The 20,278-nt window shown below is 43.5% G+C and overlaps 1 protein-coding gene across 2 annotated transcripts in view; it reads right to left on the bottom strand.

The window, feature by feature from the left end:
• rasa2 (RAS p21 protein activator 2) overlaps positions 1 to 20,278 on the bottom strand; it is a 204,215-nt gene that overhangs the window by 66,979 nt on the left and 116,958 nt on the right. For both annotated transcript variants that reach the window (XM_038815283.1, XM_038815284.1), the window contains 3 exons: positions 7,976 to 8,059; positions 5,761 to 5,833; positions 5,549 to 5,625 (listed from right to left, as the gene is read on the bottom strand). In XM_038815283.1, the coding sequence (XP_038671211.1) occupies positions 5,549 to 5,625; positions 5,761 to 5,833; positions 7,976 to 8,059 (234 nt within the window). The remainder of the gene's footprint in view (positions 1 to 5,548; positions 5,626 to 5,760; positions 5,834 to 7,975; positions 8,060 to 20,278) is intronic.

Genomic DNA, 20,278 nt, shown 5'->3' on the forward strand with positions numbered 1-20,278 from the left:
TATAGATGTGAGACGCTCTGGGCGCGATTCTCCGCTGCCCATGACGGGTCGGAGAATAGCGGGAGGGCGTCCCCGACATTTGTCACACCCTCCCGCTATTCTCCCCCCTCCCCCGCCGCCCCACGACACGAATCGCTGCTCGCCGTTTTTTACGGCGAACAGCGATTCTCCCCAGGCCGATGGGCCGAGTTCCCAGGCCTTTACGGCCGCAAACACACCTGCTTGCTGCCGTCGTAAAAACGGCCGCAACATGCCCGTTCTGGGCATCCATGGCCCTGATTGGTACGGCTGTGCCAAGGGGGGCATGGGCCCGCGATCGGTGCCCACCGATCGCGGGCAGTGCGTCCATTTTCTCCCTCCGCCGCCCCGCAGGATCAGTCCGCGGGGCGGCCGAGGGAGATGACGGCCCCGCGCATGCGCGGGTTGGAGCCATCCAACCCGCGCACGCGCGGCTGACGTCATCGTGCGCATCAGCCGGCATGACGCTTGGCGCGCGGACTTAGCGACGGTCGCTAAGGCCGCGATGCCGTGCTTTACGGGGCCCCGCTGCTAGCCTCGTCCGGGGGGGGGAGAATCGGGTCCCGGGAGGGGCCGCGGAGGCTGCCGTTAAACACGGCCAGTTTCACGGCAGCCTTTGCGATTCGCCGCATTTGTGGAGAATCGCGCCCTCTGTTTGCACACATGGTTGTGTGTGTCAGGAATTACTATGATGATGGGAAGAAGTAAAAGATAAAAGTTTAAAAAGGGGCAAAATCAAATTGAGTGACTATCTCACAACAGAGTTGTGAACACAGAAAATGCTGTAAATTCAAAGCAGGTCAGAGGAAAAAACAAGAACAGGTTAATGTTTTGCGCAGAATCTCTTCAGAATCTGAACCTGCCTTTTCTATCAACTGATACAGATTGATCTGTTGAATAGTCAAGTATTTTCTGTTACAGGAAAGTGATGCTCCTTCCTAAATCCCAGAAATGCCACCTAAAGCACTGAATAGATCTCAATTCCAGCCAAAAGCAATCAATTTCATTGAAAAGTTTAATCGTATAGCAGCCCAGCTTGGCACCAACATAAAAGAATCCTTTTCTGCCTAGATATGTGGGAAAACTGTAAAATTAGTATATTTTAATCATTAGCAAATAAACATCTCACTTTTCTTGTCGGATCCTGTGAAGCACCTTAAACAAGTTTCTATAGATTCAATAAATGGTCTGGGATGGGTACTGCAATAGGGTAAGTGCTTTGGTTCTCCACTGCAATGTGGCAAATGAGCAAGAAGCTTCAGAACTACAAATATTTAATTGTTCCCACTAGGAACCAAAACTTAAAGCAATTTGTTTTCTTCTTTCGCGCCTTGGGGTGGCACAGTGGCTAGCTCTGTTGCCTCACAGCACCAGCGACTCGGGTTCAACACCTGACCGTAGTTGACTGTGTGTATTTTCTCCAACTACTCCAGTTTCCTCCCGCAGTCCAAAGACGTGCAGGTTAGGTAGATTGGCCATGCTAAATTGCTCCTTAGTGTCCACTGGTTAGCGGGGGTTATGGGGATAGGGCGTTCTCTTGGGGGGTTGGTGCAGACTCCAACTGCACTGTAGAGATTTTATGATTCTATTCCTTCCCAGCAGTGCGATCATCATTACTGACCAAAGTAAATCCATGCTTCCCCCCCCCACCAAGAGACCACAATACACTAATGATAAACAATATGAATGGTAAACCATGGACAAAAAGGTGCAATGCAATCCTGTACTTGTGGTTAAGTTTTACTGCCACACTTTGAAATACAAGATGAAACCCACAGACAAATTAAGATTATATTATTCATTCCAATGATCTGGAATTCTGTAAATTTCTATATACATGCAGAAAGTAGATAGGGAATATATCATCAGGTACTAACATGCTGAAGGGGTGCAAAAACATCAATCCCTTCTCACCCATTTACTATCAACATCCAAACCCCCATACAAATTAGTCTCAAATATAATTTATCGCATAAAGATTGGGGCACGCTAATACATGAGTTATTGAACTGGATCAACACCTCGGGTTGGGAGTTCAAACAAAATAAATCTGATAAATCTAGTATCAGAAAGTCACCAAAGTTGCTGGATTGTCACTAATATTATTCTGGGAAAGGAACCTGTCACCCATATCTAGACAGCAAAGTAGATTTTTTCTGTGCTTCATCAATGTTTTCTACCAGGGACTAAATCTTCCACTTCCATTTAATGTTCCATATAGTTCTGCATGAAGAAAGTTGACGAGGAGAGTGGTCATTTGACAACTGCAGAGAACAGAAACTGAGAAGCAATAGCAGGCGTGTTTGACATAAGGGAGAAGTTGGGGCAGTGGGTGGGGGATCTTATTCTATTTTGTCATACAGTTCGGAAACATAGAACATAGAATGATACAGCGCAGTACAGGCCCTTCGGCCCTCGATGTTGCACCGACATGGAAAAAAACTAAAGGCCATCTAACCTACACTATGCCCTTATCATCCATATGCTTATCCAATAAACTTTTAAATGCCCTCAATGTTGGCGAGTTCACTACTGTTGCAGGTAGGGCATTCCACGGCCTCACCACTCTTTGCGTAAAAAACCCACCTCTGACCTCTGTCCTATATCTATTACCCCTCAATTTAAGGCTATGTCCCCTCGTGCTAGCCACCTCCGCTGTCCACCCTATCTAACCCTCTGATCATTTTGTATGCCTCTATTAAGTCACCTCTTAACCTTCTTCTCTCTAACAAAAACAACCTCAAGTCCATCAGCCTTTCCTCATAAGATTTTCCCTCCATACCAGGCAACATCCTGGTAAATCTCCTCTGCACCCATTCCAAAGCTTCCACGTCCTTCCCATAATGAGGCGACCAGAACTGTACGCAATACTCCAAATGCGGCCGTACTAGAGTTTTGTACAACTGCAACATGACCTCATGGCTCCGGAACTCAATCCCTCTACCAATAAAGGCCAACGCACCATAGGCCTTCTTCACAACCCTATCAACCTGGGTGGCAACTTTCAGGAATCTATGTACATGGACACCGAGATCCCTCTGCTCATCCACACTACCAAGAATTTTACCATTAGCCAAATATTCCGCATTCCTGTTATTCTTTCCAAAGTGAATCACCTCACACTTCTCCACATTAAACTCCATTTGCCACCTCTCAGCCCAGCTCTGCAGCTTATCTATGTCCCTCTGTAACCTGCAACATCCTTCCGCACTGTCTACAACTCCACCGACTTTAGTGTCGTCTGCAAATTTACTCACCCATCCTTCTGCGCCCTCCTCTAGGTCATTTATAAAAATGACAAACAGCAACGGCCCCAGAACAGATACTTGTGGTACGCCACTCGTAACTGAACTCCATTCTGAACATTTCCCATCAACTACCACTCTCTGTCTTCTTTCAACTAGCCAGTTTCTGATCCACATCTCTAAATCACCCTCAATCCCCAGCCTCCGTATTTTCTGCAATAGCCGACCGTGGGGAACCTTATCAAACGCTTTACTGAAATCCATATACACCACATCAACTGCTCTAACCTCGTCTACGTGTTCAGTCACCTTCTCAAAGAACTCGATAAGGTTTGTGAGGCATGACCTACCCTTCACAAAACCATGCTGACTATCCCTAATCATATTATTCCTATCTAGATGATTATAAATCGTATCTTTTATAATCCTCTCCAAGACTTTACCCACCACAGACGTTAGGCTCACCGGCCTATAGTTACCGGGGTTATCTCTACTCCCCTTCTTAAACAAAGGGACCACATTTGCTATCCTCCAGTCCTCTGGCACTATTCTGGATTGAACAATCTGGATTGAATCCTAACTAAACATGCCAAAGTTTGGAGCACAACTTATGTTGCTTAATAATAAGGGAAATGGGTTACGGGGAGAAGGGAGGAGAATGGGGATGAGAAAAATATCAGCCATGGTTGAATGGCGGAGCCGTGTGGCCTAATTCTGCTTCTGTCTCTTATGGTCTTATGTTGCCCTCGACAACTTCTTCCCTCAACCAGTTATCCCCAAAATGACATGCTAACTAAACTAGTCATTCATCTTTTGTATGTTGCTAGCATAAATATTTCCCAAAATAGTCAATTTCAGAGATAATTAACTGTAAGATTCACTTTGAGACACACAAGGTGTTTTATGAATTCAAATATGATATATGGAAATATGCCACACCATTCTGGAGTTAGGGAAGGCTTGGAGAAAATTAACCAACACTTACAATATTGCCTATTTGGTAAACTCGGATTAAAATTAAAACTGAGAATGTTACACAATATAAATTCCAAGGATCAAATTCCACTCACCAATAAATGCATTAAAATTAAAAAGTAAACCTTTTAACATGCAGTTAAAAACCACAGCACCCAAATTATAGAAATAAATATACCACAATAACACAACATGCAGCTATTTACCGTTCAGCAATCAACCATCTTACCTCACTGACATCGGACCCCATTCGACAGCAGAAAAGGATAGTTAAAAAGAAGAGGAATATTGATAACTTTCCCTAACAAACTAGTTTCAAAACTTATTCACAGTATTTGATTTTCTGGATTTCTACCAAAAATTACACCGCAATAACAAACAAGTATTGCTGAAGAATTCATTGCAAATCAATGCAATCCTCAGTCAAGAATACTTATTCAAGCGATATTTCAATTATAGCTGTAAGTTGAAGTATGGTTAATTGTTCATTATATGAGAATTCATCTTCTTGCATCAATAGTCTTGGATCATCAATTGTGGATCATCAATTGTGAACAGGTTCGCACCAATCCCTGATTCAACAGATTTGTCTGCGTTTTGGTGTAGCAGGGCAAACAATAGCATCTGCCGCTAAATAGACTTGCCCCCAAACCCACCGTTCTGTTCAAAAATGGTTTTGCCCATTAAGCTGCTGAAAGGGAGAATTCATAATGATGCAGTGAGGGAAACAGCATCTGGGACCTAATGAACAAAGCAATAGGATATCTCCTTAAGCAATGAGTTCGAAGGGTAGGAAAATAAATAGGAAGGCGGCGTTGAATGAAAGAGAATGAATTTAATTTCAAATCAGGCAATGAGAAAGAGAAATAGGAGATGGAAAGTAAGAGGAAGAGGGAGGTGAAGAGAGACAAAGGAAAAGTTCTTATTTAGATTTTAACCTCCTAAAAGAATTCAGAGCCAACAGAAATGAAACTCCGTACTTGAAAAGTTATTTTCAGTGCCAAAGTCGTGTTATTAACTTTATCATGTTATTAATAGCGAAATGCAGTTTTCGCAAAGCTAATGGGTGAAAGCTACGAAACTTGGGCAATGTATAAATATTGGCATTTAACCGGGCATCTCTTCCTTACCTAAAGCTGCTGTATCACTAACAAGTAACAAACATTGAGAGACACAACCATCACCATTATTTTGACAGCAAATTCGGTACATAATAACCAGAAATGGACCGTATTATTCAGAATTCCAATTCCTCTCATACAAATGACATTTTTCAGCACTTGTCTGGCAGCTTCTATTTCGTCATTTACCTGATTTCCAGTTTTTCAATATTTTCCTCCTCAACTTGAAAATGGGATTTCCTGGTGTAACTGCTGGTTCTCGTTACCTGGAATGTTTCAATTAATTATATTAGAGATTAATCAATGACATTCCTCTTCATTGCTCTCAATCCAGCTATTGCGTATAGGGAACTGTTAATTCTACCAATGAAGGAAGAAGCATGAAAGCTTTCTTCACTTACTTCAAAATAGAATGTTTCATCAAACAGCGGATTGCTGGTTTTCTTCTTCACTTTGGTCCTTTTTTGATCCAACCTAAGAAAACAAAAAATGAATGAAAATCGTTTATTGTCACAAGTAGACTTCAAATGAAGTTACTGTGAAAAGCCCCTTGTCTCCACATTTCCGTACCTGTTCGGGGAGGCTGGCACGGGAATTGAATTGCACCCACCTCCCCTGATGGGGCTTCTCAAGCACCAGAGCAGCTGGACATCTGATTGGGCCTGCAGCATATTGCTTTCCCGGCATCCTAACTGGATGGCAAACTTGGAGGCAGTCAATTAAGAGACCACCTCCTGGAAGATTACTGAGCCAGTTTTGCTGTTGACATGCAGACTTGGCAGGGAGACAGTAGCACAGTGGTATTGTCACTTGACTAGCAATCCTGGATAATGCTTGGGGGGACCACGGTTCGAATCACACCACAGTTCAATAAAATATCTGGAACAATACAATATCTTGAACTAAAAGTCTAACAATGAACATGAAATCATCTTCGAATGTCTTACAAAAAAACTCATCTAGTTCACAAATTGGACGCCAGACGCATAATAATGTGGTTAACTCTTAAATGCCCTCTGAAATGGCCCAGCAAGTCAATAAAAAGGAATGAAACAGGACAGACCACCTGACATCGACCTAGGCACTGGAAATGAAAATGGCAAACCCAGCCCTGATGACACTGCAAAGTCCTCCTTAATAACACCTGGAGGCTTGTGCCAAAATTGGGAGTGCTATTCAGGCTAGTCAAGCAACAGCATGACAGTCATACTCATGGAATCATACTTTACAGACAATATCCCAGACACCACTGTCACCATTCCTGGCTATGTCCTTTGCCACCAGGCAGGCCCCTCAGAGGTGGCAACAATGGTACAGTCAGCAGGGAGATTCCCTAGGACTCCTGAAAAGAGACTCTGGACTGGGGTAAAGTCAAACATAGGCAAAGAAACCTCCTACTGATTATCACATACTGTCTACCCTCAACTGATGAATCAAGACTCCTCCACGTTGAGCAGCAATTGGAGGAAGCACAGAATGTGGCACGGGCATAGATGTATTCAGGTTGGGGGACTTCAATATCCATCACCAAGAGAGTGGCTCTGTAGGACCGTCACAGACAGAGTGGGCCAGGTCCTAAAGGACATCGCTGCTAGACTGGGACTGGGTAGGTGGTGTGGGAAACAAGAGAGAAAAAACATACTTCATCCACCTACCTGCCACAGATGCATCAGTCCATGACAGTAGGAGTGACCGCCGCACAGTGGGTGGCACGGTGGTTTTCACTGTTGCCTCACAGCTCCAGGGGCACGGGTTCACTTCCAGCCCCCGATGACTGTGGAGTTTGCATTTTCTCCTTGTGTCTGTGTGGGTTTCCTCCGGGTGCTCCAGTTTGCTCCCACAGTCCAACGGTGTGCAGGTTAGGTGGATTGGATATGTTAAATTGCCTTTCGTGTCCAAAAGGGTAGGTGGGGTTACTGGGTTACAGGGATAGGGTGGAGGTGTGGGCTTAAGTAGGGTGCTTTTTTCAAAAGCCGGTGCAGATTTGATGGGCCAAATGGCCTCCTTCTGCGCTGTTAAATTCTATGATTCACAGTCCTTCTGATAGCGAAGTTCCATCTTTACATTGAGGGGACCCTCCATTGTGTTGTGTGACACTATCATCGTACTATATGGGACAGACTTCGAACATATCCAGCAACTCAAAACTGGGCATCTATGAGGCGTTGTGGGCCATCAGCAGCAGTAAAATTGTATTCAGCAAAATCTGCAACCTCATGGCACGGCCTATTCCCCACCCTGTCATTACCACCAAGCCAGGGTTAATCCCTTTGATGAGCTAATCCCTCTGAGAATTCTGGAAATTTGAAATACATTTTCCAATTCATCACAACAGTAAAGAACTGCATTAGTGTGAAAGTTCTTTTTTCCCACATCCTACATTACAAATTGAATACATGGAAAAATAATTCAAATCTTAGCAGAGTACAGTGAAACACAATCCTACACCAGAATTGCCTTATGGGCTTCTAATTAACTTGTTTTCCTTTTAAGTTCTTCCCCCTAACTTGTGCAAATGCAATCAGGCTACTCCATGTAATCAGGCTACTCCATATAGAAGCATTATATAATTCATAATTGTAAGCTTAGAATATAATACTAGAATCACTACCATACCTAGATGGTCCAATCAGAGACACAGAAGCATAGGGATCACCACTCTGTCCATTTACAAGAGGAAGCCCTTGGCATTCAATAATCCTGAGAGATGAAAAGAAGCAAACAAAAAGCATTAACAATGTTTGTAGTTATATTTACTTATCTAACCTTCAAATCTTTTCTGGGCCAGGTGCTATTCAGGTCTTTTCTTTAAAAATACAAAGCAGTTAATTGACAATATTTGAGAGAGTTATGTCATATGCACACCACAAAAGAAATAGGAGAGAAGACAATCCTCCCTCTACCAGCCTCACTGCAAAGTTTGGAATTTATAGATTTTATTTGTTTCTTCTAGTCCGCTCTCACAGTTTAAGTGCTGTGACATTTGTAGTCACATTGCTCTAATCCCGTCCCTCACACCAGTTTGAAGACCCAATTACTTACTCCTTTTCTTAGGGAAACTCAACTCTGCCAATCTATCTCCTGATACTTTTGGCGGAGCTAACAAAATTTCCATTTTACTTTTGACATGAATTAATTGCACACACATTTCATGCTTAGTTGTTGTACAGTAATATCCACTGCCTTACATTTATATCCATGTTAACATTTCATTTCTTAATTACTTACAATAGCTGTCCAGATCACTTCTTCATCTCCCTCTAGGCAGTATGGTTGCTAGAACACCACCATCATTATTAAGGAAGTCTAAGTCAAGAGGCTGCTGAATGGGGAGGTATGGGGATTATGTCTCTAAACCTCGACCAAAGATGCAGAAAATTGATCAGCAAAATGCAAAAACAAGGATGGTTCCTACTGCCCCTCCACTGCACAGTAGGAAATGGTGGGAGGCACAGACAAGCGACAAGACAGACAATCCTGAGTCTGCATGTATTACAAACCAAGTTGGTGCATCAACAAAGTTCAAACCCCATGGCTGCCATTCCGGTGGCGGACATGGAAACCAACCAAAATAGGGGCGACCACTCCTCTAGCTACAGTACACGTCACCACAGTGGGCTGATTCCTCCCAGACACAGCTAACACTGATTGGGACTTAGAAGGAGAGGCAGCCGACCTCCACCCTTGGCATGGATGGCCTCTTTTCAAATTGAGGCAATATGCGCAAATGGACCCAGATAAGGAACGTCAAAACAGCGCCTTTTGCTATCGCAAAGAGACAAATATTACAACAACAGAATTGATTTTTAAAAAAATAAGGTGTAAATAAAATACATTTGTGTTAAACAATTCCGGAATCCAGTTCGGAGTCAAGGTCAGATTATAAGATTGCAGTTTGACAACGATCCAATTTGAACTTTTCAAAACATTTAGGGGGCAGCAGGGTAGCATGGTGGTTAGCATAAATGCTTCACAGCTCCAGGGTCCCAGGTTCGATTCCCGGCTGGGTCACTGTCTGTGTGGAGTCTGCACGTCCTCCCCGTGTGCGTGGGTTTCCTCCGGGTGCTCCGGTTTCCTCCCACAGTCCAAAGATGTGCGGGTTAGGTGGATTGGCCATGCTAAATTGCCCGTAGTGTCCTAATAAAAAAGTAAGGTTAAGGGGGGGTTGTTGGGTTACGGGTATAGGGTGGATACGTGGGTTTGAGTAGGGTGATCATGGCTCGGCACAACATTGAGGGCTGAAGGGCCTGTTCTGTGCTGTACTGTTCTATGTTCTATCTGAGTCTTTTAAAAATGGAACTGTTAAGATTGCTTTCAAACTTGGTAAAGTAACACACACATGTGAAATTGAAATCAGTTGAAAGAAAAATGAAGGATAAGGGAATGAAATTGAAGCAAAATTTATGAAAATAGACAAAGGGAAGTTTGTAAATTACGCAAAGTGACAATTGCGCGGCAAGGTTTCTCTGCCCACCTCCTGGCCTTGTTGATTCTGTAGAAAAGTTAACCATTTCAGCAGACAGTCGATTTTTTTTTAAAAATCACTCAAACGTTGCGCGTCTATGATTATGCATGTGTTTAAATTAGTTTCAGATCAGGTTTAATTGTGAATTTTTGGGAACTCAATGACACCAGATAGATGTGGGAATTTTAAGCATAGTCTTTGGAATAAATGAGAGAATTGTGTTGTCACATTTCTACCCCCCAGTTAGAGAACAAATATTTTGCAGGTGGTAATGTGGGGGAGAATGTGTTTGAGATTTTGAATCAACAAAGAATAGGTGATGCCCATAAAATTAGGTGTCGGAATAAGCAAACTATAATGGAGAGCCTTGTTTTTTTAAATTTTAAGCAGATGATTGAGAGTTTGTAGTGTTTTGTCTCTTTAAGAAACTATAGATGCGAGAGAATGTTGACTGAGAATTAACTTTTAAATTTACGAGCTGCGAGAATCTGCGTTTTGTTTGTTTTATGTGGATATTCTTAGATTTGTGTTATCATTTGTTAAAATTCATTTGTTACGGTTCATCTTTCTGGGGAATAACTTGTCCAAACATAGACAGCTTATTTTCCCCATCCTGAACAATTGGGTAAGGGAGATGGCAAAACATTAGTTTATCTTAGCAAGAAGTTACAGAAACAAACTTTAGTGAGGGGGTTGCCCACAAGTAATTGATACATTAGAGGGTCAGTTAAGGGACTATGGGATCCCGGAGTTTATTTGATTTAGTTTACTTGGGTTCACGTGAAATAGGATTCCTATGGGAAATAAAAGCACGAGATAACCATCACCCTAAGAAACCAATTAGACCAATCACAGATTGACCACATACCCCTTAAGACAATTAAGAGTTAATCTCACCTCATTCTGGCCAATTACTGTGCAATATCATTGATCACGCTGTGGGATGTGGCTTGGAATTAAGTAGTCGCCAACGTCCAAGATGACCATAGTCGGAGGAAACCCACACAGACACGGGGAGAATGTGCAGACTCCTCAGACAGTGACCCAAGCCAGGAATTGAACCTGGGACATTGGCACTGTAAAGCAACAGTGCTAACCACTGTGCTACCATGCCATTTACTCTTCAATATGTCATCTTGTCACTTAAAAAGAAAATTTAATCTGATTGCTTAATAAGGCTGCTTTCATGTTACGTATGATTTGATATTGATGCTGCTAGCTACAAACTACAAGTCTCTCTCAGCCAAAAGCAACCCTAAGTAAATTTGCAGGATTGATTAATGTTGGCTGGCAGCAAAAGAGCTTTTGTTCCCTAAATTACTGTACAATGTTGACAGTGCACAGATGTGGTTTGTCACATCACTATCTTGCACTGCAAATAGGTGCTAGAACCACACTCAAAGTCCTATCCAGCTCCACCCTTGTCAAGATAAAACCCAATCTGTTATCAAATTCATCTTTTTACCATACAAGTTATGAAAAATGCTGCAGTGCAATTTCATTAGATAATGATTTGAGTTACACACAATGATAACAGTTCATGAAGGCAAATTAAAATCTTCAAATACAACCAAGCTCACCTCAACACAGCCAGTACATCTGTTACATTCTGACTCCATATCCCAATTCTTTAACATTGATGCAGTCACCTCCTTTATATGTAAATCTAGTTACCTACAATGTTTTGTCAGCTCATCTGATCGGACTGAACAAGACAGATACAATTTGAAAAACGCAATATAAATGCATTTTCTTCCTTTCAGCTGAATTGTATTGTATTCAGTAGATTAAAAGGGAACAAACAAAGCACCAAAATCAATGTACTTAAACAACGGTAGAACAGGCAGATGAGAACTAGGCCAAGAGAATCTTTGGTGTGTGTGTATGGGGTTTGAGGAGGTGGTGGTGTTGGGGGGGGGGGGGGGGGGGGGGGGGGGGGGGGAAGAGAGAGAGAGAGAGAGAGAGAGCGAGCGAGAGAGAGGAGAAGAGAGAGAAATTACTCTTTCTGGAGGTGTTGGACATTAGCTGATGGCATTTGGAAGTGGGGGGGGGGGGGTAATGGTCTAGACTGTTGCAATGGGGTGGGTTATGATGGGGATGAAATTAAAAGTATGAAAGGGACACAGCACGAGAAAGGTGCCATGGGAAGATTGGAAAAACAGGGATTGGGGGGGGGGGGGGGGGGGGGGAGGAGAAAGAGAGATGGCATGAGATGGGAATGGTAAGGTATGGGAGGTATGGTTTATGCTTTGCTAAATGTGCATCATCTGGTTCACTAATGATCTTTCGGGAAGGAAATCCACCATCCTTACTGGTCTGGCCTACATGTGACTCCAGACCCACAGTAAAATAGAATAGAATTGCAGTGTAGAAGGAGGTCATTTGGTCCATCGCATCTGCACCCACACTCAAAAAGCATCCGACCTACGCCCACGCCCCATCCCATCCCCGTAACCCAACCTAACCTTTTGGGCACTTGGGGGCAATTTATCACGGCCAATCCACCAAACCTGCACAACTTTGGACTGTGGGAGGAAACTGGAGTACCCGGAGAAAACCCATGCAGATACAGGGAGAATGTGCGAACTCTAGTTACCCAAGTCCGGAATCGAACCGGGTTCCTGGCGCTGTGAGGCAGCAGTGTTAACCATTGTGCCACCGTGGATCATATGGCTGGCTCTAAACTGTCCTTAAATGACCCAGCAAGGCAATGCAATGGGCAACACCAACATCATAAAAGAAAATATTTTCTTTCACAATCAAATACAAATATTTTTCCAAAATGAACCGGAAATTTGGTATTTACAAAATTGCCATTAACATCCACTTACAAGAATATGAAATTAACCTGGCTATCTTTCTCCGCCAAGCACAGTTGTTTAGGTTGTCAGTTCCACTCAACCATTTCCATCCACTGACTGCCCTTACATTAATCCCATAACCCACTGTCAAAACAATTTATTTCTCCTTCCGAGCATTTCAGCATGGACAGCACTAGATGGCAGTCTACTGCAACCATTCACTGTGGGACTGATGTAGTTATTATAACCCTTACTTGATTAGACCAAGCTTTGTATCTAGAACCATGTTCCATTATTTGCAGAGAAAATCCTGGCCACAAGAACCTAGGAGCAGGAGTAGGCCATTTAGCCTCTCAAACTTGTCCCACCATTCAATGGAAACATGGTTGATCTGTGTCCCAACTCCATATACCTGCCGTTGGCCCTTAAATCCTTTGTTTAACAAAAATGCATCTATCTCAGATTGAAAATTAACAGCTGATCTAGCATCAATTACAGTTATTGGAACAGAGTTCTAAACCTCTACCACCCTTTGTGTATACAAGTGTTCCCTGACATCTCTCTTAAATGGTCTGGCCCTGATTTTATGACTATGCCCCTTGATTCTAGAACCTCCAACCAACGGAAACAGCTTATCTTTATCTACCCTGCCTTTTCCGGTTAACATCTTGATGTTTTCGATCAGATCACCACTACTTCTAAATTCAGGAGAAAACAGGTTAAATGTGTATAGTCTCCCCTCATTACTTAACCCCTAAAGAGTACCCTGGTCTACCCTTTTTTAGCCCAAAATGGTTAATCTCTCACTTGCTTTCATTGGCATCCATCTGCCACAGTTTTGCCCATTCACATAACCTATCAATATTCATTTGTAAATTTATGCTGTCATCTACACTGTCTACAATGCCACCCGACTTTGTCTCACCAGCAAATAGCCATTTAGCCACATGGAATCGTTTTAGGAGAAAACAATGCTTTTTTTGGGATGTCATGATGTGGAGATGCCAGCTTTGGACTGGGGTGAGCATAGTAAGAAGACTTACAACACCATGTTAAAGTCCAACAGGTTTGTTTCAAAACACTAGCTTTCGGAGCTTATTTCACCCGAGGAAGGAGCAGTGCTCCGAAAGCTAGTGTTTGAAACAAACTTGTTGGACTTGAACCTGGTGTTAGAAGTCTTTTTGGGATGTAGCATGGTTGGCTAGTCCAGCATTAATTGTCCATCCTTAACTTCGCCCAAGAAGGCGGTGGTGAGCCACCTCTTGGACTGCTGTAGTCAGTGTGGTGTAGGTACACTCACAGTGCTGTGAGGGTGTTCAGGATTTTAACCCAGCAACAGTGATGGAACGGGAATATAGCTCAAAATCAGGATGGTGTGTGGCTTGGAGAGGAACTTGCAGGTGGCAATGTTCTCATGCATCTGTCGACCTTGCCCTTCTAGATTGTAGAAGTCACGGGTTTAGAAGGTGCTGTCAAGGGAGCCTTGGTAATGGTGGCATGTCAATTAAGCAACCGACTTTGTTATGGATGCGGTGTGTTGGTGCTCATTCAGACGGGTTTTTACGACAAATCGCCAATGGTTTCATGGTCACCGTTACACTTTTAATTCCATATTTTTATTGAATTCCTGCCATGCCGTGAATGTTACTTGCCACTTTTCAGCCCAATCCTGAACGCTGTCCAGGAATTGCTGCATAGGGACGTACAATGCATCAGCAGGAGTCATCGCGGAAGGTGCAATCATAGCAACCATCCCCACTTCTGACCTTATGATGAAGGGAAGGTCATCAATGAAGCAACAGCCTCTAGGACACTAAACCAAGGAAATCCTGCAGCCATGACTCCAGTTTTGCTAGGGTTCCTTGATGCCGCACCTTGGTCAATGGCTGCCTTGATGTCAGGAGAAGTCATTCTCACTTCACCTCTTGATTTTAGCTCTTTTGTCCGTGTCTGGACTCAGGCTGTAGTGAGCTGAGGGGCCCTGACAGAACCCAAAGTGTGTAAGTGAGCAGGTTATGACTGAGCAAGTGGTACTTGATAGCAATGTTGACAAAACCTTCCATCAGTTGATAATCAATAGTAGACAGAAGAGATAGTAATTGGCTGGGTCAGATTTGTCCTGCTTGTGGATAAGACACATCTGGGCAATTTTTCATTGTTGGGTAGACGGCAGTGTTGTAGATGTATTGGAACAGCTTGGCTAGGGGCACGGCTAGTTCTGAAACACAAGCATTCAGTACTCCTGCCATAATATTGTCATGGACCATTGTGCCTTTTCACTACCCAGTCCTTTTAGCAGTTTCTTGATATCTGTTACATGGAGTGGATCGAATTGGCTGGAGACTGATGCGAGGGGCCTCAGAGCTGAGATGGATCATCCACTTGACAATTCTGGCTGCAAGTGTTTTAACCTCGACTTTTGCCCTCGTGCTAGGTTCCCTCAATATTGAGAATGGGGATATTTGTTGAGCCTCCTCTTCCAGTTTGTTGTTTGTAACACCTTTCGTGACTGGACGTGGCAAAACTGCAGAGCTTAGATCTGACCCGTTGGTTGTGGGGCTGCTTATGTTTTGCTTTCAGAGAGCATTGACCTTGGTTCTGCTATCTGATTTTTGGGCCACTAATCACACCTTCTTTAGTCTTTAACACTATAACATTATTATTAACAGTCCCTTCACCTTGTGTCCATGACATCTTTGTCAAATATCTCGAGCCCCCAACAATCCCTGACCTGTTTTACGCCACCCCTTCCACTGTATAACATCTATCACATTTTTACTTCCCTTCAGCTCTGAAGAATCATATGGACTCAAAATGTTAACTCTTTTTCTAGCTACCAATGCTGCCAGACCTGCTGAGTTTGTCCAGCATTTTCAGTTTTTATTCCAGATTTGCAGCATCCATATTATTTTGCTTTCATTTTAGTGGGCAACACTATTTGGCAAAGAGGACAATGATGAAATATTGGAATAGAGTTGGAGACCTCATGGAATTGGAGTTAACCTACTCACATGGATAGGTAAATAGCTGAGGTAGGAGACAGTAGGATAAAAGTTGCAAATGCAGGAAATAATCAGGCGAGGCAGCACCTCTGGAGAGAGAATAGAGTTAATGTTTCAGGCCAATGCTTTTTTATCAGAACTGGGAAATGTTAGATGCAATTGGTTTTGTTTATTTGCATGTTTTGGTTTTTCTCTTATTTTTTGTTTTCAGGCTGCAGCATACAGGCTGTTTATCTTCTGTTTATTTTCTTGCCCCACCGCCATTCCCTTTGGTCCTTTAAGATTGTTTCTGTCATTCAACCTCTCCTGTCTTCCATCCTGTCATAGACAGACCTGTTTTCCTTTATCCACCCACACCTTGTTCAAAATCTATTACATCCCTAACTTTGCTCAGTTCTGCTGAAAAGATGATCAACCAGAAATGTCGTCTCAGTTTCTCTCTCCACAGATGCTGCCCGTCCTGCTCAGTATGCCAACATTTGCAGTATCCTGCTTTTCAGAGTCGGTGTAATTGGTACAGTATGTACTCCAACTGGCAGGGTGTGATTATTGATGTATCCCAGGGATCTGTACTGCAGTCTCCACATTTTACTAAATTTATCAATGATTCAGATAAAATGCGACGGCAATATATCCAAAAGGACACAAATTAAAGCGCCATAGTAAGTAATATAGGTGAGAGCAGAAAGTTGCAACGTGATCTTGATAAATTGAACAAAACTGTGGCAGGTGCTGTTCTATGGGAATGTGCACAGTCATCTACTTAGGAGGTAAAAAGATAGATGATTTTGAAAGTTATGACAAGCAAGAAGCAGAAGGATTTAGGGCCATGCACAGAAATCACTAAAAGCTAGTAGACAGGTACAAAATGTAATAAAACAAGCTAATAAAATATTTGCCTAAATCTCAAGGACACTGGAAGTCATTTTTAAAAGCTCTGGAGTAATTTGCTAGTTTATGGACACTGTGCCTCTGGCAAGATATGCTAGCCTTGAAGAGGGTGCAATGATACCACAACTAAAAGGTTGAAGTTATGACTACACTAATGTGCAGTATTAAAGGTTAGGGGATGAGCTAATTGAGCTGTTTAAGATCATTAAATGATTTGGAATAGAATTTACAAATGCAGAACAAGGCCATTAGGTCCATCGAGTCTGCTCTGGCCCTTGGAAAGAGCACCCTAATTAACCCCATACCTTCACACTATCCCCGTAACCCCACCTGATCTTTTGGACACTAGGGGAAATTTATCATGGCTAAACTTTGGGAGGAAACCGGAGCACTCGGAAGAAACCCACGCAGACACAGGTAGAAAGTGAAAAGTCACCCGATGCCGGAATTGAACCTGGGACCCTGGAGAGGAGAGGCAGTAGTGCTAACCACAGTGCCATCAATTTGCCCCTAATTTAATTGGTTAGACAGTAAGAACTAGTTTCATCTAGTGGGGAATCCAGAACCAGAAGCTTAAAATTGAAGCCAAACCATTCAGGGGTAATGTCAGTGGAATCTGGTGTATTCTCCATCAAAAAAAAGCCAAGATCTGGTTAATTGAACATTTAGAATGGAAACAGACAGCTTTTGGTTAGGAAAAGCTATTAAAAGAAATGGGAACCAAAGTGGATAAATTAAGTTGAGGCGGCATAATTGAACCAATTGAGAGAACAGGTTCAAGGGGGTTGGGAATTACTTACTCTTGTTCCTATACAGCACATAATCACATCAATCTAATTGAAAATCCAGAGTAACCCATTTTCTATTTCAATAAACCCACTTCACAAAAATAAAAAGATTCTTTACAACCAGCAAAACCTTTCATTTGCTGATAATTATTTCAGTAGTCCTTTTGATACTCATGGCACAAATTAATGTTATCACTTGCCTGGACACAGTTTCTGTCGTGTAGTGGTTATCACAATTTTACCTGGATGAGTGTAGCTCCAACAATACTCGAGAAGTGGGACACCATTCGGACAAAGCAGCCCACTTGATTGATGCCCCATTCCATCACAATAAACATGCACTCCCTCCACCATCGATGCACAGTGGCAGCAATGTATACCATCTACAACATGCTCTGCAGCAACTCAACAAGACTCCTTCAACAGCTCTTTCCAAACCCGCAACCTCTATCACCTAGAAGGGCCAGGCAGCAGATGCATGGGACCATCAACTTCAGGTTGCCCTCCAAGCCACACACACTCCTGGCTTGTATCGCCGCTCCTTCATTGTCGCTGGGTCAAAAATCATGGAGCTCCCTTTTCTAACAACATTGTGGGTGTACCTATATCACATGGGCTGCCGCAGTTCAAGGCATTCCACCAACACCTTCTCAAGGACAATCAGAGATGGGCCACAAACGCTGGCCTAGTCAGCAACATCTACATCCCATGATGGGACTATAAAAAAATCTATTGGATAAAATAAGCAATGCCATGTCTTAGAAGTTGGATATTTAAGGTGCAACGGAAAAAATATGGCACCAATAGAATTGTACTGGTAAGAAAAAATGATTGGTGCATAATTGAAACAGAATTATCTTTGCTACATAAAAAACAAACACGATGGAAAATGAACTAGCGTGGAACATAGCAATTTTTTTTAGACCACTATTTCCATTCTGGTGTCTTTTGGCAAGGTTGAGAATTTATTAGGCCTTTTTAATTGATGTCAAGAAATGAGCAAATGGGGACTTCCGGTGGCGTAATGTAGGGGGAAGGCACGCACGAGGTGTACTGCTCTTTTTGCCCTTTTTCTTAGTTCCACAGATTGTTTGCTCAGAAACCCACAGTTATTGCAATAAAGGTCGTGCATGACCGAAGTGCCCAAAAAAATAAGATAAAAGGCTGGAACAGAAACTCGTTGGAGTCAGAGGCCTCTCGAGCTCATTGGCAAGCAAAATGGTGGCGTCAATTACTGGTGCACCGTTCACTCCACCAATGGTCCGAGATGTGTCCTAGTACCTTGACAAAATAATTCAAAAAGCTCTACGAGTTATGTCAGAAGACCTCAAGAAATCAATTGAAGCAGCCTTGGTCGCCATTCGAGTGGCTCTGGGGAAAACCAATCGGACAGTTGAAGCCCAAGGAGCCACGATCAAAGGTATGGAAGTGGCCTTGAAGAGCCACAGCAATCAGATTGCTTCGCTGGAATCGGAACCTCTCCTTGCTATACCCTTCCCCCAGCTGACGACCTCAGTGCGATGGCCAATGGCTCAATTGCCACACCAAAGAGTAGCAGGGAAAGTGGGCATCCCTGCCTTGTACCCCTATACAGCAGATATCCTGGGGTTAGTGCGCTGGTGCGTTTGTTTGCAGTGGGGGCCCTATACAAGAAGTCAAATCCATGAGATAAACCTGGGTCCAAAGCCCCAGTACCTCAAAGATATTCCCATTCCACTCGGGTCGAACGCCTTCTGTGTCCATGGAGGTTACCTCTAGCTCAGGCTTCAAGGGCAACATCACCACATTCAGGTGTCTCCTTATGTTGGCTGACAATTGTCGGCTCTTAACAAACCCCATCTGATCCTCAGAAATAACCACAGCAGGTATCCCTCCAAACGAGTTGCCAGCACCATCGCTAACAGCTTTGCGTCGGCATTCAACAAAGATATGGGCCAAAATGATCCACACTTCCTCGGGATCTTTATCCTTTTTCAGGATTAAGAAAATGGAAGCCTGTGCCAGTGTGGCCGGCAGGAGCCCCGGAACAGTGAATCGTCAAACACATGCAGCAGTTCCATCGCAAACATTTTGTAAAATTCCATTTGGAATCCGCCTGGGTCTGGTGCCTTCCCCGACTACATAGAACAAACACACTTCATAATTTCCTCCAGCCCAAGCGGAGCCTCCAGCCCATGCACTCTTTCCCTCGCCACCACCAGGAAGTCCAATCCACCCAAGAACTGTGCCACAGTCGAGCCTTCCTCCAGAGAGAGGCTCTGACCTGTACAACCCCGGTAAAATATCCCGTTAACCCCTTCTGCATCAGAGACCACTCCTCCCCACACGTCCTTAACCTGAACACTCACCCAAGAGGCCGCTTGCCGTCTCAGCTGGTGAGCCAACAACCGGTGGCCTTCTCCCCATGCATGACGAATTTGGCAATAATCACCTTTTTCTGGTTTGGACTCGAAATTTCAATCTTGGGAGGGGAAGGATCTACAGCTTGAAGGGGAGGTTTGCTAGTTTTAAGGAGTTAGCTGTGAAATTTCAGCTGCCCAGATTCAGCCCTTTTCGGTATTCCCAAGTTCACGATTTTTCACGCAAGGCTTTTCCTTTGCGCCGCCCTCTTCCTTGACAAAGATAATGCCGTCTCGCGATAGACCTGATTTTGGCGGGGGGTTCTATTTTGGACATATATGGTCATATCCTTTCAACGGACCCTGCTCTGTTGAGTGATGTGAGGGCAGATGGGGAGGGTGAATTGCGTCCCATTCTTAATGGTGAGATGTGGAGTGAGGCCTTTCATAGGGTCAACTCCACGTCTTCATGTGCTTGGCAGTCGATTCAGTTTAACGTTTTCCATAGAATGCACTTAACCAGGGCTAGGATGTGTGGGTTCTTCCCCGGATTTAAGTACAAGTGTGAGCGCTGTTCTCGTGGTCCGGCTAGCCATACACATGTCTTGGTCCTGTCCCAAATTGATAGACTTC

This window comes from Scyliorhinus canicula, chromosome 13, assembly GCF_902713615.1.
Source record: "Scyliorhinus canicula chromosome 13, sScyCan1.1, whole genome shotgun sequence".
In the NCBI taxonomy this organism is placed as follows: Eukaryota; Metazoa; Chordata; class Chondrichthyes; order Carcharhiniformes; family Scyliorhinidae; genus Scyliorhinus; species Scyliorhinus canicula.